The 23,214-nt window shown below is 21.1% G+C and overlaps 1 protein-coding gene across 5 annotated transcripts in view; it reads right to left on the reverse strand.

Moving 5' to 3' along the window:
* Nucleotides 1-23,214, reverse strand: part of LOC129611049 (longitudinals lacking protein, isoforms A/B/D/L) — a 115,886-nt gene that overhangs the window by 25,181 nt on the left and 67,491 nt on the right. Inside the window, exon 6 of one of the 5 annotated variants that reach the window (XM_055523966.1) lies at nt 1,305-1,796. The exons of 3 other annotated variants lie outside the window; for them this stretch is intronic. In XM_055523966.1, the coding sequence (XP_055379941.1) occupies nt 1,305-1,796 (492 nt within the window). Of the gene's footprint in view, nt 1-1,304; nt 1,797-21,458; nt 22,668-23,214 lie in introns of those variants that run through there. One more of the 5 variants, XM_055523969.1, reaches the window with a different exon arrangement.

Here is a 23,214-nt window from a genome sequence, read left to right on the forward strand (position 1 = left end):
TTCTTATGTATAAAAATGTGTAACCTAAAATAGAAAAAAAATTAACTTTTGGCAATTATTACAATTATTTAGTGTAATATTATTCATGATAAAAACTGTATTATTTGTAATCAAATGAATACAATATAACCTTTATTTGAAAAGCGGTCATTTTCTTCATTATGTTCATAATGAACATAAAATGTATAATAACTAATTTTTAGATATGAATTTTAATAAAAGACGCGTTTTAAAAAACAAATTCTCTTTAACATATTTCACATTGTTAAGTTGGGAACATAAATTTCAGTGATGAAATTTTAACTGTACCTTCATTAATTACTATAAGCTTTTATCAAAGCGAAATTTACAAAACTTTCATTTTCAAACATTTGCATTTCAAACATTTTTCAAAATCTGATATAAAAATAAAGGCTTAATGTATATACATATATGTAATTTGAAATGCAATATAAAAACTTTTACGATGTTACCAAATTCAAGATCCATAAATTGGTTTTGATTACTCAAAAAAAAGTTGACATTGATTTTCAAAAATATGTCAAAAAAATCTATCTAACAATTATCACTTTTTCACCTCAAACATGTTTAACATTTCTAAACAACAGGGTATCAGAGAGGATTATTTAACATTTAGAATTGGTTATGTTTTGGCTTTTGAATGCGAAACATATTCGAAAGATAATATTCTAAGGCTAGAAAATGTTTTAAATTACTCAAATACGTCTCTTTTTTTTAGTTCAGTACAAATATGTATACAAGTACATGTATAAAGAAATGCAAATATTTGTCAAATGTTTTAAAATTTATTTGTGAAAAATAATTTTTTAATTAATCAAACAAAAAAGAAAAACTATTAAAACTATCCCACTCTAAATACCATTTTACCCTATTTTATGAATTGTAGTAAATTTTAATTAAATTAAGTTTTAAAAGAAGCTAAAAAAATTTTTTTGTTCAACTATTTTTTCATTTATAAAAGAACTTGATATATGGAAAAGAAGGTGGATGCGATCAAAATATCTGTTTTAAAAAAGTCTATACTTAAGTGAGTTTACTACCGAACAGTAATTTGAAAAAAAAAATTAGAAAAATAAGTAAAACTTTTTTTGTTTGGTTAATAAAGGAGTTTTGCATTACATTTTTTAAATGATAAAATCGCAAAAAAAATCAAACAGAAACAAAATTTTGTTTAATGGGTATAAACGGTCATTGTTATAGCTATTGATCAAAAGTATATAACTACAACATAAAAACAAAAGCAGAATAGAATCATTTCTACACTACCGAAAATTTCTAATTACCACATTCAGCAGATGGAAGTTTTATGGGATGCAAACTCGTTAAAGTTTTCCCTTGATTGTCATCAGATGCCAACTGATGAACTCCTGGTACTGCAACAACATTGGTGGGTGTTGCAAGTTGTAAGTGATGATGTAGTTGCTGATGGTGATGATGTTGTTGTTGTTGATGCTGTTGTTGTTGTTGTTGCTGTTGTTGCTGCTGTTGCTGATGATGCTGATGAAGTACATGCTGTTGTTGATGCGAATGTGATTGATCTTGATGATGTTGTTGATGATGCTGTAGATGTTGTGATTGATGCTGTTCTTGTTGATCTTGATTTTCTTCATCTGTAGTAGCCAATTTTGAAGACGTAACATTACCTAGTTTTTTAACATGTAACACAAAACCATCTTTGTTTTGGGTTATAACAATATCGTTACTTTCCAGTAAGCAATCGTCTAATTCAAATTCATCTGTAGTGATATCTGTTTGTTCACTCTTATCATGTTTTACTGTTTAATTTTAATTCGATGACAATCAGGTAAAGTAGAGCAGAAAATAGAGAACAAAAGTGAAAAACGTTTATTAAAATTTAATTTGGCTGAATTAAATTTTTTCTAATTAGAATATTATATAGGTTTTATATTTCTATAGTATATATTTATAATTAACTTAAAAAAATAAAATTTTGAAAAACAAAAGTTTAATTTATCTGTTTTTTTTATCAATATTTTTCTTAAAACTAATGGTTTTTTATTTTAAAGTAAAAGAAAAATAAAAAAAGAAGCACACTAACGATTCATAATAGAAGTAGTAGTAATAGAAGTATCAGTATCTATAGTAGTATTACAAGTAGTAAATTCAGTAGAATTCGGTAACAAAGTAAAGTTACTCATTCCATTCCCTTTTATAATAACAATTGTATATAAAATTTATATTTGTATTTTTTTTGGAAAAAATATATATTATTGTGTAAACAAATATGTATATTTTTTACTTCTTCGTAGTTTGCACGATTAAATATTTGTATTTTACTTAATATCTTTGGTATTTTGATTTCAACTCTTGGTAATTTTTTTTCTTTTTCTTGGTAGATATATTACTTCCCCTTCTTACTTCTTTGTTAATAAAATTTACAAAAAACCAATAAAACAAATTTTGGAATGTTTAAAAAAAATCCAACAAAATTAAAAATTTATGCAACTTTAAAAAGTAACTGTTATTTATAAGGATATTAACAAAAAAAAATAAACAGCAAAAATGAGCAATAAAATATACAAGTTAAAATATTAACATAATAATTCTGTACAAATAGAACGAATCAGTGAACTAAATATTATGCAATATTTTGTCTAATATTATTATAAAATATATTATGCATATCCCAAATATTTTTTATATGTTATAAATATTTACATATATCATATTTTCTTAAATAAAAATTGTTATTGAACACATTTTGGTTTAATTTTTTTCCTTTTTTTTTGTAAATAACTTGTTTGCTTTTAACGTTTTTTATATTAAATATTTATTTCCAATTTTTTTTAATATATACAACACTTATTATTTTTAATTGTTTAATTATTTAAATTTTTACACTACATTCATATACATTTGATGATAATAGAATTTTTCTACTTATGTATATTTTCGTTTTAATATTATATATATATATAGTTGTAATCAAAAGTTTTGTCTTTTTTATGTTTAACAAACTTGTTTTGTAACTTTGTTAGTTAATATTCTAATTCAAAACGTTCAATATATATACAAAAAAATCTTTTAGAAAACTTTTGCTGAGATCATCCTGTAATGTAAAAAACAACAAATTATCTTTCACATTCTTTCATTTTTACACATTATTTGAAAACATTTTTTTGTATTTTCAAAATCTCATTAAAAAAGAAAAAAAATAAAAATATTTTTTTTAGAAATTAATTTATAATCGAAAATAAAACAGAAATTTCATTTCTGAATCCTGAAAAAGAATAAAAAAAGGAAAATTTTATTGTAAATAAAATAATCAACATAAAAATAATAAATTTATACAAACATGTGCACAATACACATATTAATAATTAGAAAGATTTTAATGAATGAATTTTTAATTTATTTTTTAAATATGTAATATTTAAAAAATAAATTAAAGTTTATCGTAATGAAACATTGAAAATTGGTCGTGATGATAGTGGGAGTTTTCTTGAAAGTAATAACATAAAAATAACATATAGAAATTATAAAGAAAGTGTTTTTTCTTGGCACTTTGTTTTAAAAATGGAATTATGTTACAAATGAAATGAACATGAAATATGATTTTAGTTAATAATTTTTCATTCTATATTTTTTTTTTTTGACTTTTTAATACTCATGCGAATTTATAAGCAATGCACATCAGTTTTGAGAATCAATTGAAACAAAACATCTTTGCGGTGATTTGGTTTTCCTGCTTAAGTAACTTTTATAATTAATTAATTTATAATAATATTTTTTTTTTAATTCAAATACAATTGTTTTTTTCGCAACCAATATTTGAATACAAATATATTAAAATATTGGCTGCGAGAAAAGTTTAAATTACTGCAACAATCTTATATTCACATGTAAATACCGAAACTCATGTTTGCTGAAGTTAAATTATTTGAAATAATACTAAACCGAGAATTGAGAAAAAATTAAAAATATTCATATATTTTATTCAAACAATTCACTCTTCAAGAAAATTTTGTTTCAAAAATGATATTTTAATTCTTTATATGTATTACATTGTCATACCACAACCCAAAAAAATGTTTTCATGAGTTTATATTTTTATTGAACTTTAAATTGTTAAGATATTTCGTCCGAGAACACAAATAAATATTACGAACGAAATATAAGTACATATTAGATAAAGAATTTTAATCAAAAATTTTTTAATCAGTTTTTCTCCTTTTTTTTAAAAGATCATTTGGATGTCGTGCATTCATATGCAATTTCAAACTGGTTTTATATCTTGCTCTATAATTGCAATATTTGCAAATTATCTGCGGTTTAATACCGCATTCATATTTTAAATGCCTGTTTAAATTCTTTTTGTATGCATACGATTTTTCACAATTTGGACATATGTGTGTTTTCAATTCTAGTTCTTCTAACTGCTCATATCTAAATTTCCGTTTCCAATTCTCATCTTTTTTATTTTCACCTATGGAGTCTGTACGAAGTATTTCCAAGCCATCTCGCATCCCATGTTCTTCATCTTCTTTATAGTTATTATCCTCTTGATTATGATAAAAATGGTTTTCATTATTGTTTCTCATATTGTTTAATGATGTTACAGATTTAAGTTCTTGATTCTCATATTCCCAATAGTTTTCGAGAGAGTAGCATTCTGCAATAAAGTAAATAAGAAAAAGAATATTAATAAAAAATAAAGTAACTTTGCCGTGAGACAAAATATCACTATGAAACAGTACTTTAAAAATAATATTTTTATAATTAAAATAACAAAAATTAAACTAAGACCATAGAAATATTTTAAAGCAAAAAGTTAATGGATCAATTGGGTGGGATTTTTTTCTAATAAAATAATAAAAATTACAGGATAAAAGGGCTTTATATTAATGGATATATCAATATTTGTAGTTTTTTTAAGGCTTTTCGAGTTCAAAAAAATATAGTCAGTAGTTTATATACTATTTTCATAAAAAAAATGGCTTTTTAATTATTTTCAAATCTTTTGTGGAAACATGTTAAAAAATTAAAAACTTTTCTTTTATTTTAAATTTATAAAATTACAATAATTATTAATAATGATTTTATTTTTTTATTTTTAAGTATAAAATAAAAGTATTAGCATAGTTTGTAAGATCTCGAAGATTATTAACCTTGTTTTTAATTTCAGCTTCTTCAGAACTCCTCGTTAATTGACTATTTTAGACTTTAATGACTATTTTAGTCATTAAAGATATCTCAATATTCAAGTAAATTTTTTTTCTCAGTTGCACACATATATTCACAATGATTGATATTAACTTGCCGAAATAATGATGTTAAAGCACAAGGAATTCACAAGTAAATTAATGATTTTTTTTAATTTAATTCCTTAATACAAACGTTGTGACGATGAGATTCGTAATCCATTTTAAAGTAATTACCCAAAATTTTGAATTATTATTTAATAAAAAATATATATTCCACAGACAACATAACATGACAAAATTGAAAAGCTCATAAAAAAATTTTATTTGCTATTTAAAATTTTTAATATTTAATTCACAACCAAAACATGATATTTTTGAAGCTTTAAATGTCTAATTTTACAGAATTTTCTCATTGAAGCTGTTTGCATAGGTAAAGCTGTAGTATAATTTATATATTTTCGTTAAAATCTAGGACGTCAGTAAATTTTATATTTCAACAATGAATTCCAATAATCAAATTTTTCCATTTTTTTAAATTCTGGAACAAATTAAATAAAATTCAAAATTAATATAAAAACAAAATATTTGTTTTAATGACAAAAATATTTTAAAGAAAGATTAATAAAAATGAAAAGAATAAGGATAAATAATATTGTAAGAAAAATGTACATACATATATATTTAAAAATTGTTACAAAATTAATTTTAATTATTACATCTTATAAGTCAAAATAAAAAACTTTAAGAATTTTCTTAAAGCGCTCGCACAGAACGAAACCAGAAGTTTATATTTATTTAATCCCCAAAACTAGTTCAATATGTCTTTATTTTGAAATATTCATCAGTTCCAAAGTCACAAAAAATCTCGCAATTTCACTTAAAATGACGTTTTATTATTAAAATATTTAAAGCCTGCACAAAAGTTTTTGTATACATATGTCCAAAATTTATATTTTGCATTTTAAATTATTAATTTTACCCTCCCTACTGACATTTAAAAACAAATCCAATATAAATTGAGTTATTTAAAAAAATCATAAAACATATGATAAAATTTTTCTAAAATTTTACTTTTCATAAAATTACTTACTTTTCGCTCAATTAACAATTACGTGATTACGTTATTTTAATCGAAATTAGCTAATCAATACAAAATTTTAGGAATTTTTTTTTTAATTTCGAAAATTTTATCTAAAATATAAATAAGAGTGCCGAATGAAACATATAAAACATAATCGCTTGAATATCTAATTTCGATTAAAAATACAACTAACAGTTACAGGTAGTACCGTCTACTGTAATTACGGTAGCAACATTATATTATTTATATTATAGAACATCGAAAACAAAAAATATAATGTTGACCTGACTTCAAAAATGTATTAATATATTGAAGTTCCGAAAGTAAAAGAGAATTGTATTTGGGACACATCATATTGGTTTTTTAATTTTTATTTTATGTATCATACAAACAATTAAATTTTTTAAAGAAAATAGAAGAATACAATTTTTTTTTCATTTCTAATATATTAATAATTCTATTGTGGATGCTCTACATCAAAATGTTGCATTAGAATATACTTTTCAATGCAACTGAAGCCACATAAATGGCATTTAAAGGTATTTTGAAACAATGCTTTCCGCGATTGCTTTACAATGTTGTTAGATAAACGTCGTTCTTGAAACGGTACGGATGAATTTGACATCTGAAGATTTACGATTTTATCAGACACAGGCAAAGTATTCAAGTCGTCCTCCTTCAATAATTCATGAGAAAGTATCGATTGAGTTTTTTCTTTTTGTCGTTGCTCATTAAATTGAGACACTTGCATTTGATCATGTTTTTTTAGTTGGTGACACTTTAAGTTCTTATGTTTATGATGTTGATGTAAACCTCTTGTGCTATTTGGATTGGATGTTAATATCGGTAAAGTGTTCGGAGTTATTGTAATTTTTTGAACAATATTTGCAGATTTGAATTGTTTTGTTATATGTTTTTGCAATGTGGAAACTATAGGCGATTGTAATGATTTAACTGATGGAGGTATTCTCGACACGATAGAAGATGGTACTGAAGGTTTTGTTGTAATAGTTTTTGAATTTGCTGGGGAAAGTGATTCCAATTCTTTAGTTAGTATTTTTGGTATTACATTCATAATTTTGTTTAAAACAAACACGTTTGGCATCACATTTCCATTAAAACATTGAATATCTCTGTCCTTCTTCACACAATTTTCAATATGTTTATTTTGATATGGAGTACAAGCATCAGTTTTAATTTTATTAATGCCATCCGGAACTGAATTATTTTCGTCAATATAATATAAAATTTCTGAATCATCGTCTATAGAATTAACATATTCGAAAGAATCATCTTCGAGTAGCAATTCAGCGTTACCAATATTTTGATCTTTTGATGCGACCTTTGCTTCAGAAGAAGTAGTTTTCATAGGTAAATTTAAGCTGAAATTCTGTTTATCTAAAATATAAAAAAGAAATACATGTAAACACACTTTATATGATTTTTCATATTTTGTTCAATTACTTAAAATAATTAGATGAATTAACTCGACTTAAGATTAAAAACTAAGACAAATATGTGAAAATAAATAAAACAAATACCTTAGTTTTTTTTTTTTGTAAAAATATTCGAATTTATTTCATTTTCATTAATAATTTATTTTCCTCTATACTTTTGTATTTATCTTTTTTTTATCTTTGATATATGAACTTTTCTTATACTATTAATAAGATTCTTTTAGAACATAATTCTTCTAAAAATACTAAATTTAGGACTTATTGAGTATGTATTTTATGGCAATCTCAGTAAAAATATTAATTAATTTATTAATATTGTTATTTTTTCGTTTAGATTAAAACTCTCTTTTGATTTTTTCAGTAATTAAAAATATAATATCTTAGAGTTTAATTTTTTATTATAGGATTTTTATAATCAGGAAAAACGATAAAACTATAATAAAACATATTTTAAAGTGCCTTTTTTATATTTTTTATATTATAAAGATTTAATTTTTAATATTAATTTTAAACTTAATTTTGAACTTCAATAACATTACCTATAATATAGTAGTTCTAGACCACATGTGATATGAAATTCTATATTATTTAATTTTCTTAACTGATTTTCAAACTATTAAAATATTTTTCAATAAAAATTGAATAAATTTATATATATACGTATATATATAAGAAAATCAGATTTTTTATATTAACTATATTTATTATTTTTATTTATTTTTTTATAATAATTGTTGAGTAATGACTTTAGTGGAAATATGAATTTATTTCAGATGACCACAATTAAATATAAATTGTAAGCATAATTTATAATGAATAAATAGAAATAAATAAATATAATATATATACAAAAGCAAAACTTTTAAAATTATATAACAGTAGTAACAATAACAGTTAAATTTTTAAGAAAAAAAAACTAAAGTAAAAATTATAATTACACTATCATAGTTTATACTAATATAAATTTATTTGAATTTAAATTAATCTTTGAAAAATAAAAAAATGAAAACAAATAACAATAAAATTAAATAATATTGCAAGTTTTTTTTTTATCTGATTATAAAGATTTAGTATTTCAAAAGTTAAAAATAAAGTGCGCGTAATTTTTAGCCATATAGCTTTTAGTAGATTTTAAAAAAATCTCAAAACAGAAAATTTTTATTCACTGTATTTCATACAGTGAAGTTTTTTCAATAAAATTTCAATTTAGTTATGGCACTTAGTTAATTTTTTATATACATTAACCTATGTGTAGATACATATATATGTTATAAATGTAAATAAATCATTTTTTAATTTTTTAATTAAACTCGTTCAATACCTTTTAAAAATAAATTAAAAATTTCATTTATTTAATTGCTAACAAAAGTCTTAACATTAATAAAAATTGTACTAAACACTTTATTATTTCGTTAATTCTTTTTATAATTTTTATATACGTAATAAAATTAATTTAAACTCAACTAAGATCCATCATGTAAAAAGAAAAATTAAAAAAAAAACTATTAATTTTAATATGATTCAATATTTGGTGGCTCATTTTAGGTACATATTTTAAATGTAATTAATCAATTTTACATATTCCTTATAATATAATTCTTACATAATTTTCTCAAATATTTTAATACAGCAAATTTAACTTGTTTTATATATATATATCTTTTTCGGTTTTTGATTAAAATTAATATATTATGTATATTCTAAAAAGTAATCAACATTGATAATTTTTTCTTTTTCAATTTAACTTGTCTAAATAATAATAATTTAATAAATATAACGTTTAATATATAATAATTAAATAATTTTTTCAACAATTCATGTTAAATATAACTTTTTTTAAAACTAATGATATATATAAATATATATATATTTTGTTTATGGATTTGTATAATTTGATTATATAATTTTGTTTTTAACAATTTCTTTGTTTTTGTTTATTTTTTTTGGCAAGACTGTTGTTTTTTTGTTTAATTTCTCAAACGAAATAAATATATATCTATTGAATTAACTTCATAATAATTTAATTATTTGTTAAAAATAACATTTTTATATTTCTATTAAGCTATACATATATATTTTTTTTTCGACAAAAATATACCTGATCTCATACTTTATTTATTATTGGGTGTTACTAGTATGTTTTTTAAATTATTTTTTTTTCCTAAATTTTCGAACGCAATATGTTAAAATCTTATAATTTACTATACTTTCTGTTTTTATTTTTGCTTATTTTGAAATAATTTATTAAATTTGATAATATTTGTGTGTATATATATCTTGTTTTAATAACTTTATCTACGATTATATTTGTTTTATTATTGTTTCTATATATTTTTATATAATTTCAAAATGTATTGATTTTTTTATTTTATTTTATGACTATATAATTTATTATTATAAAATGTTAAATAAATTCGTCAGTTTCCGTTTAAAATTTGTTTTGATATCAGTGGTGTAATATAAAACTTGGATTATAAATAGTATTTGACACAAACACCTGATTCTAGGTGACGTTTCAAATGTGAACTTTGCGAAAAAGCCTTACCACACATCATGCAACGAAATTTCTTTTGCCCACCACATTCGTATCTGAAAATGAATTACAATAATAAAAGAAAAACATTATTTAATAAAATTCAAGCAGTAAAACTGGCAAAGTAATTTAATTAAATATAATTTTATACTATTCACATATAAACTATTAAAGCGTCTAAAATCATCAACTTACCGAATATGTCTTTGCAACGAACTAGCGTCCTTGTAGTTTTTTAAACAATTTTGTCTAGGGCATTGGTAGCGTCCATCAGAATTGATGAATTTGAATAAATCCGAAAATTTTAATTCGTACCAATAATCACGCCTTAACAATTGAGCAGTATCCCGAAGCGATATAAGCGGTTGAAATGATATCAAAGAGGCTGGAAATCCATCTGCAAATTTCAATTAATTAAAAAAAATAAATAGAAAAAACCAACCGTTTTTACAATAAAAATTTCACATATGTTATTTAAGAATAAATAATAAAAATTAAATTAATATTAATTTTTGATTTCTAAAGTTCCTCCTATTATCATTATCATTTTGATTTTTAAAGTTTCTCATATTATCATTACTGTTATTATTATTATCATTATTATTATTAATATTGCTATTATTATTATTAATATTATCATTATTATTATTATTACTATTGCTATTATTTCTTCTTAATTTAATTAAAGCAAAAAATTAATGTCTGTGTAAAAAAAATTTAGAAAAAAAAAGAATCAAAAACAAGTAATATACATATTATGTAATATTACTTGTTTTTGATTAAATATTTTAGATGAATTTCCAATAAAACCAATTTCGATTTCAACTATGTTAGACCCTAAATCAGTTATTGTTTATTCGTACGAATCCGTTATTCTACTTTATTTTGCTTTATAGGAATTCTGTTTTAGTTAAACATTCTGTTTTACTTATAGGTTTTATAAATGTGATACCGTATAATAAAATTGTGTAATAAATATTATGTATAACGGCGATGAAGAAGTATATAATTTGCTTTAGTATATATGATGTTTTAAGTTGTTTGAAATAAATGAAATTTTTCAAAATAAATAGCAAAAACTAACAAAACACAAATATTACATTTCATGAAATTTATTTACACAGATATGTATGATAATTTAACGAATCTGATATGAAAAGATATGAAATGATGAATCTGAGATGATTTAAAAAAACTGCAAGAAATACTTTTAAAATGGAATATTTTTTATCTTTTATGTATAAATAAGTACAAATTTTTCTGTTTTTTTTCTTTTTGTTTCCAAAGTATATATTTGCATTTATTTGTAATGTATAAAAAATAAAAAAAAAATTCTCAAACTTTGCATACAAAAATTTCTTATTTTATTTTTTTCATATTTTTAATAATATATAGTTTTTATTTTCATTTTTATTGCTGCATATGTAAAATATTTTATTCAAAAAATTAAAAGTTACACTTTAGTTTACTTTTCATTTTACATATTTTTTCAGATAAAGTATACAATAAAATAAACGTATTAAAAAAAATATTAATACAACATAAAAATTGCGAAAGTTTGCTTTTTAAAAAACTTGTTGGCTTGTTAAACATGTCTTAAAGCTCAAAAACTTTAGAAAATTATCCATCCTTACAAAAAACTAAACAAACTGTCACACTAGAATATTTTAAAAAAATATATCGCTATCGGTTTATCTAAAAAAATTTAAATTTTCGGGAAAACGATTTTTTCTATCGTGTTATTATAAATTATTTATATAATTTTAAGTAAAAATTTTTTATCTATGTTATTTAGCGAATATTTATTAATGCTCTTATATTTAATTTATTGTATAATTTAACCTTAAAATGTTATACTATCAGATATTCATGTTTTTTTGCCTTAATATTAATTATTTTTTTTAAGAATATAATTGTTCAATATAAAAATATATTTTATAAAATATATGTTTCTGTTAATTAAATTTTTTTTGTCTATTTTATTTTTAGTTTATGCACGTTTTATTTTAATACAATTTTTAATACAAACATAAAATATGTTTATATATATCATAAAATTTATGCTTAAAATTTTCCGGATTTAAAGACAAAATTAGTTAGTTTTTTGTCAATAAATACAATTTTAGTTTTAACTTGCCACTTTTGGTTTATGTTATTTAAAATTAGATAACCAAAGTTTTAGAATGAAACTCAATAATAATAATAATAATAAACTTTTATGTAATAAAACTACATAAACTTTAGAATTTTTCGTTTCGGTCATTCACTTTATTTTATATAATTTAAGTCACTCAATCAAATATTCAAAGAACGCAATTATAATTATGTATATCTATTAAAAAAAATTATAAAATTGGTACACAAATTTTCCAGAAAAGCGAAATATTCGTAGAAATTATACAAATTTAAAAACTTTCAAAAATTGTATTTTTAAATTTAATATATTATTTATGTATCTATGCATATGTTGATTGGAACAAAAAATAGTAAATTAATGCATATTAAAATGCATAAATAAATGTATAATAGTGCATAAATAATTATGACTGACTTATTGCACAAAAATTGATGATACAAATTTTAGAATAAATTCAAACAGTGTTTTTTTGGAAAATAATGGAAAAACTTTTCTTTTTTTCTAAATTTATTACCTTCTAATAAACGACAGGGGATGCATTGTCAAAATGGAAACTTATTCGAAAAATATTTGAATATAAAAAAAATTTAAAATAAGTAATCACTGGATGTCAAAATATTAATAAAAATTGAATATAGTTTATATACCGCACTAATACAAATTTATGTTACCTAAACAATACATTGCAAAAAAATATAAAGTTTATTTTAAGATGATCTAAATTGATGTTTATTTTAAGATGATTTTATAAAAAAAAATGAAATTTAAAAAAAATTTTAAATTTCACATAAAAATGTTCATCTGCTCGATTTAAATTTTCAAAGCGATCTATGTTTTCAAAGTTTAAATTAAGTATACTCAACTAGTTAGATACGCGGTTTGCTTTATTCTTACTTTTATTTGGCGTTTACTAAACCTTTTGGATCAGTTGAAATTGTAAAAATTTTTCAATTAACAATTTGGATAATAAAACTTTCTAAAGTTTGTGTTTTACTTGCAATTTGGATTTCACAGATAATCATAATAAAATATGGCAACAAAAAATTGTTCCTAAAATAAAATTGAATTAGATAATATAATATAATATAATTATTTTTATTATAATAATATTATTTACTCTTTGGCAAGATTCAATTGCTTATTTTAATAAGTAAAAACAGTATTTGAGATTCGTAAATTAAATTGAAAATTTTTTAAAAATAATATTACATTAATGTATTTCTATATATGTATATAAGCTATAATATGCATATACTTAAATTAGAGTTAATAAAACTAGATTTCTATATACGTATACAAAGAACTATATAGAAAAAAATATACTTTTTTTGTACGTATGTATGTATAAAATATTTTTAATTATTTTTTCTTTTTCATTTCATATCAATAATTTATAAATAAATCTCATTTGATTCAGTTTTGGCATTATTTAAAAATATTTTTGGTTTTTTTTTATTTCCTACAAAAAATTATTATCGGAATCTAGCATGCTAATTAATGCAGTATTGAAATAAATTAAATTGTAACGTAATTGCATGAATTGACTTATTTATTATAAAAAATAATATTCTATTAAATGTTCTGTTTTGCAGCACAAAATTAATTGCCACAATCCTATAAACGCATGATTACATCAAACTATTTATAATATTTTTTATTAAATATATAATTACATACTTACATATTATAAATTTAATTAATATATTTCGAATGAAAATTGTAAAGAAATTTTTTATGTATTTTGATAATAATATCATATTTACTATTATTTAGCAATTTATAGTCATATTTCGAAAATTTAATATGTATAAAAGAAAAAAAAAAGCTTGAAATTTATTTTTGAAAAAAGTATAAAACCTTTTGATTGCTAAAAAATTACTGTTAATTGAAATTGCTAAACAAAGTCCAAATAAAATAATAAAAAATTTTTTAAAGTTGAGAATACGAAGATAAAAATTTTCATTTTACACAAATATCATGCTTGATATTAAAAACATTTGTTTATATAATTTCAAAAGTAACATTTCACCGTAACAAATGTATACATGTATAATATTCGTATTGATTTTTTTAACATATTTTTGTTATTTAGTTATACGTTCAGCCTTAGATTTTTGCGTATTTTTTTAAATATAATTTTGCGGAAACTTATTTTAACCAATAATTCTTAATTATTTATAATGAGTTTTTTTCGTTTTTAAAAAAATTTTTTTTTCTAGTATATAAAATGAAATAAATTTACATACTTAATATTTTAAAAGAAATAATGCAATATAATCTGTCATAATATTTTTAAAAAATGAAAAAAAACTTCGGGCATATTACAAAAAAAAGAATTTTTAATATATATAAGTGATCTACTATTTATTTTTTTGATTTTCCTAGTTTTTTGTTTAATGGCACATACTATTTTAAAGTGTTATTTAAAATTTATAAATCAGGCACTATTTTTTTTCTTTTTACTGTAATTTTTTCTTATACTTTTTCAGTTATACTCAATAAATCAATTTAAGTTAATAATTAATATTTATTAATTAAAAACCATTTTGTTGAATTGAGATATTCTTAACTTTTTTTTGTTAATGGAACTATTAGTTTTTAAAAACATTTAATAATTGTTAATTTCAAACTTGTGTTTAAATTTTTGTAAATATTATACACACACACCAACACACACATATATATATATATATATATATATATATATATATATATTTATGGATTACATTTTCTAATCATTAAATTAAAATTAGAAGCTAACTGGTTTGCAAAAAGGTATATTATTTAATAAATCTTTTGTACTATTGATCATTTACAATTATTATAAATTAAATTATAAATTTATTCTTGGATATGAAAGAAAAAACTTCAACGACGATTATGGACAAAATTAAAGTACTTTTGTTATAATAAAAAAAAAATAATGTTTATATTTTTTTATAAACATTTTGTTTTTCATTCGTTTGTATCAGTCCGATAATAGATTTTATGTTAATAAAATACAAAAGAAAAAGTAGAAATAGTAAAAGTTTCCTTATTAGATTATATTGCATTTTTTTTGTTTTTTTTTCTAATAATTATGTATGTCCTAACTAGAAAATGATTCATGTTTTATTCCATCTTTTCGAAATACTTTTCTTTTTAAATGTGTTATTATATGACATTTTAAATTATCTTTACGTTTTGTTGCAAAATCACAATGAGGACATTGAAATTTTGGTGTAGCGCCAGTAAATGGGCATTCATAACGTGCATGCCTACCAAGACTTCCTCTTGATGCATATGATTTGCCACAAAATTGACATATAAAACGTCCATTGATTTGTTGCTGACATTGAAGTATAGCTGGCAGAACATCCAGAAAATCTACGAATTATAAAATTTTATGGGTATTTTTTTTATAGATGGTTGAAATTGATTAACGATATAAATTCTTTTCTTAATTTTTGTAGTTCTCTAATTAAAGTACTTCAACGCCTATTTCATATATCATACATCTATATATATATATATATAATATACATATATATATACATATATATATATATACTTACATATAGATTTTGGTGGAACCATGACTTAATTTAATAGTAATTTAATATTTGTTTTGTTTAGAACTTCAAACTTTTACATACTTTTAAAAATCTTACAAAATATATATTATTTATATGTATATTGTAAAAAAACCTATATAGGATTCAGTTACTCTCTTAGTTTTCATTAACTTCTAAATTGTAAATATATAAGAAAAATTTATTTTATATTCTTTAATTTATTTTCTATACTACAGTTTAGAAAAATATTTTTTTAGTACACTTATTTTTATTTTTTTTTGCGTTAAGTATAATGGAATGCAAAATGTGTATTATACCTTTAATTAAGAGCCTAAAACTATTATATTTATTAATTTATAAAAATATGTTGATAAAAAAAAAACAAATTTCAGTACTTTTTTATAAATAGTTACTAATTAAATTCTTAACTTAATTTCAAATACATAAAGAAGTTTTTTAAATAGATAAATAATTAATTAATCAATAAATATAATCATATATGTAGTAAAAATACACGACTAGATTATTTTGTTTTTATTTTCCTTAGGACGTATTTCAATTTTGCTTTTCAAATTAAAGAGAACAAATATTTGTTATCAAAAATAAGTGTTTACTGAAGCCAAACTTGACAAAATATTCATGAAAGAAAAGCTTAAAACTAATTTGAATTAAAATTGAATATTAAATTTAAGTAATTTTTGGATTATTTCATATTACAACAAACACATTTTTATTTTTTTAAATTTTACATATTATTAAATAAATGTACGTATTTTAGTTAAATTTTAATCAAAATTTTTAGAATTTTTATTGTTTTTTAATAAATATATCAAGATAAAAAGCATTCTCAAATTAAAATGAAGGAACAAGTCTATTAAAGTAATGGTTAGGAATTATGTTAACTAATAAATTTATAGAAAAATAATTGTTATATAAAATAATTTTAAATGTAAATGCAAAAAGTCAAAGTATAGTTACATTGGGTACATACATTTATATATACTTAGTTAAGTAAAATATTTTGGTACTAATAATAAATCATTCAAAAAATCATAATTATATAATGATGTTTAAAATGTTGGGTAGTTGATTCAATAGAAATTAATTAAGAACACAGATATCATTCTTTAACCACTAAATTTGAGTATTTTCGCTGAATAATAGAAATCCTCAACAAAATAAAGATTTTTAATCCGAGTTTTAAATGACATTAAGTTTATTCATAAAATGTTTTTTTTTAGAAAATTTCAGCAACAAAATAAATTAAGTAAATAATTTAATTTTAAAATTAAAGATCTATGACAAATATGTGGATTTGTTCGGCCAAGAATTTCTAAAAGATTACTTTATAGATAAGAAAACCTGTTATTAATTTGAAAATTAAACTTATTTGTTTGTCACAAGCTCATTTTGTTGTAATACTCTGTATTTTGCAAATAAAAAAATATTTTTTGATTTGTTTTTAATTCATTTTAAACCCATTTTAAACATCATTGGAACGTATTTTTTTTCGATTACACTAGTTGGAATTGATGTATGATGATGCATAGAGAATACTGCAGCTGCTTCAGCTAATGTTGTTCGTCCACTGTTTGGTTTATTTGTTCCTAATTTCGGAAAATGTGTGCGAATATGTTTAGTTAAATTATCACTACGTTTTGCAGCATAACTACATGATGGGCATTGGAATACTGGGCGTTCTATAGTAAAGCGGCACTCAAACCGTCTATGACGACTTAAACTTTTTCGCGTTTTGTATGATTTGCCGCATTGGTCACATGAATGCATTTGACACCATAACATTAAATCTGTAATTGCAGATGGTAGAAGAGTGGAATTTTGTGTTTCTGGATTGAATTTTTTTTTTTTTGTTTTAAATGATACGAGAAAAAATAATCTATTAAATGACATGTGAAATGCAAAAAAAAAGTTTTCATTACAGGTTGCAAAAAGTTCTAAAGCAATTTTAATTGTATGAAAAGAGAAAAATGTATTGAAAAACAAAATAAACCAAATTGATAAAAATAAAATATTACAATTCAAACTTTGTAAAACGAATAATTTAGAAGAAATGTGTCTTACAAACAGCATGTCGACTGTAGTGATTTATAAAGATATCTCCATCAAAATAAAATAAAAAAAAAAGTTATAATATACAAGGCTTTAAATTAAAAATATGTAAGAACGTCTTCACTTAATCTTTACTTTACCCTAATAAATCAAGAAGAATCAATTTTTAATTTTAAAATAACATTAAGCAAACATATTAACATTTTAAAATTTGATTACTATGACTTTAAAACATGAGATAAAAATTAAATTTTTGATATTCGAAACTATATTTTTCTTATTTTTAATTATTATTTATACAAATAAATAAAATTTATGTTAAATGTTACACTAAAAAAGTAATTTAAAAGTATAAATTTTAATTTACACACATGTTGTACATAATGAAAAATATTCACAAAATTAAGGTTATTACGCATTCAATAAATTTAATTAATTCTTTTTAATAAAATAAAAAAAGATTACACACACAATCTAAGCTTATTCCATTTAAAAACTTTTTTTTTATTAGAAAAATAATAAATTAACTTTGTTTTAAATGCAGGCTTGTGTAATAGAACTTCAATTATTATTCAAAAAAGCAAATTTATTTAAAACAAATTTGAAATATGGTTTTTATAATTTAACAGTAAAAATAATTGTGTATTATTCAAAATGTAAAAAGAAAACATAAAAAAAAGAGAAAAATAAAAAATTTAAAATATGAAAGCATATTACTTATATGTATGTACATTAATGTATACGTACATATATATATTATATTTATATATTCATATAAATATATATATATATATATATGCATATGCATTTACATATATTTTAAAATATAAGAGCTAAAAAATTGTATAGAAATAAAACAAGTTTTTTTTTTTTTTTATGGGCCCCATTTTATACTTTCAGCAATTTGTATTTTCTATTTGATTTTTCATAGATATTTTATTCTTTAATTAGATTATAATCTGAAAATCGTAGTTATCATTGTTATATAAAAAAAAGAAATAATAAAAAGGCCAGTCTTCTATAAATATACGAATATAATTTCACTTTCCTCTTCATAGAATTTCGCTTCATTAAAGATGTCTTAGTTATGAATTTTATTTTCCAAACTCCTCCTAAAAAAAATATTTTTACTTGGTTAATAAAAATTGAAAAAAAATCAAATCAAGTTGAATTTATAATAAAATGTTTTCTTTTTTTATACATATTTCTTTTTTCTAGATTTACAATGTTAACACTGATCATAAAATATTGTAAAATGAAAAGAAAACAATATACAAAGAACTCTGTTATTTATAAGAATTCATGATATCTAATGAATACCATAAATATTTCACATAAAAATATAAAAATTTAGTAAATGAAGCAAAACTTGAACATAACATAAAAATGAGATACCTGTAATTTAAATATTCAGGAAAAATTCAATCATTTGAATCAATATATTGAATCAATTCATTTTCAAAATGAAGCTATAAAAACATCTATTTAAAAATATTATATCAAAATTGAAAAAAAAAAAACAAAGAATTGATATTGTTTACGGTTTTATGAACGTTTAAAAATATTTAATTTATGGATAGCGAAAGCTATATGTATATTCATGTATTTGTTACCTTTTTTCTTAAAAAATATAGACCTAAAGCTTTGAAATTTGTTTTAGTAACGTTGCATAAAAACGTTAACAATACTTCTTAGATAGCTTTTAGTTTTAATTTCTAATATGTTTGTATTCTCACATTTTTTCTTAATTTAAAAATACATATGTAATTTAGAAACACAAAAAAAAGAAAAACATATTATATAGAATAATTTGTAAAATTTTGTCACTTGATTTTTTAAAAAAATTAATCAAATCGTTTAGAATTTTATTTTTAAAGTGACTTTTAAGAAAAATAAAAACTTAAAATTAAAAATTTTTTAAAACAACCTTGAAAGAAATCATTATTATTGTTTAAAAAATACAAAAAAAATACAGATAAAATAAAATAATCAATACTATCATACTATACTAAAATTATGGCAAATTATGACAACTTTCATCTATTGATACCTATTAACTATTAAAATAGATTTACTTTAAAAAATTTGAAATTAATAGGAGTATCAATTACCTGTACCTATTTTTATTTACAAATATATGAATTTCGTTCAAGTTCATTATACAAAATAAAAAGAGCGAAAATAATTATTCACTCTATTCTGCACATTCTTAATTTTCATAAAAGAAATGTTAATGTAATGTTTTAAATAAAAAAATAATATTAAAAGAAAAGTAATAATATGTGTATATGTATGTATGTAAGTACATTTACTTAATATGTATAGTTATTTAAAAAACGACACGACTAGATCATAGTTTCATTTTTTAAACTTTTCATTGATTTTAAAATGAGTATTATTTAAAATTTCGTGATTTTATTTGTTCGTCATTTTTTTAAACGAGTTGCATTTTATGTATCGTGTTCTTTTTATGGATTTATGAACGCAATCATAAATTTTTAATTCAATTTAAAAAATTTTAATTTAATTAAAATTTTATCCTTAATTCAAATTTAAAGTTAATGTAGAATAGTTTCAAGTTTGGAGACTGTATAATGTGAGACAATAATCTCAATCCAACTCACAAACCTGTTATTTATATTAATAGGTAATTATGTATATTTATGCGAATTTTATTGAGATATGAAAAAAAATATTCCGTACAACTTTCTTATTTTATATAAAACATTTCTAAGGGAATTATAGCTATTCGATGTTTTTAGCATTACATATTTATAATGAAATTGGGAAAATTGAATGAATTTTTTATAACAAATATGAATCATGAATCTCTTAATTTAAAAACTTGTGTTTTGAAAAACTTATTAATATAAATCAGTTAGAATATAAAAATTTTATAATTTTTTTCTAATTGAAAGAGTTATTTTGCGCTGGACTGTTATTTAAAATATTACAAATATTTAATAATTTTGGTACACATACCAATATTAAGCTTTCCAGAAACCATTCTTCATAATTGTATTAAAATCTAATTTACCTATAAACTTAATTACAAATTACCTCTCAATCTCTTATTCGACAAATTGCATAAACTAAATTTAGTTATCATACAACTATTTTGTAAATACATTTTGAATTTTTATCTTTTGCTTTTTGAATAACTTGCTAATTTTTTTAACATTGTAAACACTTTTAGAAATTTTTATTAAAATGACTATTTTGCAAACAACAATCACGTAATAAAACGTTATACAAATATATATGTATCAATTTCAAAATGTAAAAATTAAAACTTACAATACTAAGGGGAAATAAAATCTTTCGTATATATTAAGCGTTATAAATTATTAAATTTTCTCTTTTATATAAATAATGTATTTTTTGTAAATTTTCAATTTTCTATTGGTATTCTCATATTTGGAAATGTTTCTTTAATATACTAGCATCTGTTTAATTAAAGTAAAACTATTTTTACAACTATCATAAATGTATATATCATAAAATGAGGAAAAGAAATAATGATATAACTTAATTAAAATAAAATGTTAAATAAATTAAAAGATTAAATTAATGTTAATTATTATTATAGGAAAATGGCATTGCGTTGACGAGCCTCTCTTTAAGCAAGGAATTCGATATGAGTTGTAAGCTTAATTTCATTTTCCAATCATCATCATTTATAACAGCCTTTATATCTCTTAAATTATCTTTGGAATCGCGATCATCAAAATAACTTTGGTGCAATAATTGTTGATTTAATTCGACTCTATCCAAACCGCCATTTACCCCAGCATCACCAGCTCCATTCCCAATGGCTCGATTTTCATCACCACATTGGTTTTCATTAGAAATGTCAGTATTAATAATACTAGGGCAACTACCAAGTGTTCTTTGATCCGATGCATTGAAAACACCATTTGAACGGTGGTGTGGGCTATTACTTAAATTAGGTACACCAACAGCAACTGCGGCAGCATTCATTGCCGCCAAAACGCTTGCCTGCACCACACGATCCATATGAGCAGGAATAATATTAACCTTATTATGGATATTACTGCTGTTAGCAGCAACAGCTGCAGCAGCAACCGCAGTACCCCCGGATAATGTAGTATTACAAATGCCAGAGACTTTGCTGGCAGAAATATTGTCAGCTTCATAAGATATTTTCTCTTTTTTAATGCAAAGATTTTGTGGTTTCAATTCATTATCACTGCAAGATCCATTATTTGCGTTAATGGATATGTTATTTGTACTTGAATTATTATTTAAACTGCTATTTTGTGATGTTAGGGGCGGCGGTATGCCATGTTTTGAGTTCATATGACGTACCATATGGTATTTACGACGAAATCTTGAAGGACATAAATCACATTTGAATCGTGGTGGTATACCAATGCATTCATCACGCATATGGCGTTGTAAATGGCGCTTTCTTAAATAAGATTTACCACAAACACTGCAGGGAAATCTTTGACCATCAGGGGTCATAATCACGTTACTTGCATTATTTAATAAAGTCTGATTTATATTAGTGTTGCACATTTGTTCTTGTGTTGATTCATTATTATAATCAGAATATTTATTTATATGCATAGTTTGCTCGAAATTATATTTCATATCGACATACTTATTGGCATCATGTTTGTGAACTGTTTTGAATAAAAATTATAAAATTTCCATGATAAAGTAAATAAAAAATTGAAATAAAAATAAAATTAAAAATAAAAATAAAAATTTTATAAAAATGTTATTTTTTTACTAAGATTGAAATAATGAAAATAAATATAATGGTAAAACAATATAGTGTAATAAATTAAATTTTTTTCAAATTAAGAAATACATTTTTCCTAAATAATACCATCCATTTATAATAATATAAATTAAATATAGTACAAAATAAAAACTAAATTTTCAAATTACATACAAATTAAAATAAATAAAAACTGAATAAAAATCTTTTAAAATATCTAAGTGTGGTTAAATATCTTTTGTATTTTTCATTACTTATTATAGTTACTTATAATACTTATTGCTTTAATGTTTAAGTATTTTAAACTATGTAGTATAGTTCAATAATTTCTATGACTTTAAAGTTATCTTAAAGTACGCTTGCATATTTATTTCTCTTTTCAAGTTTTTTTTTTAAATTAATGTTATACTTTAATTTTTGTGTTCCAAGGTATGTATTTCAAATCA

The sequence above is a fragment of the Condylostylus longicornis genome, unplaced genomic scaffold (assembly GCF_029603195.1).
Source record: "Condylostylus longicornis isolate FDR11 unplaced genomic scaffold, ASM2960319v2 ptg000048l, whole genome shotgun sequence".
Lineage (NCBI taxonomy): Eukaryota > Metazoa > Arthropoda > Insecta > Diptera > Dolichopodidae > Condylostylus > Condylostylus longicornis.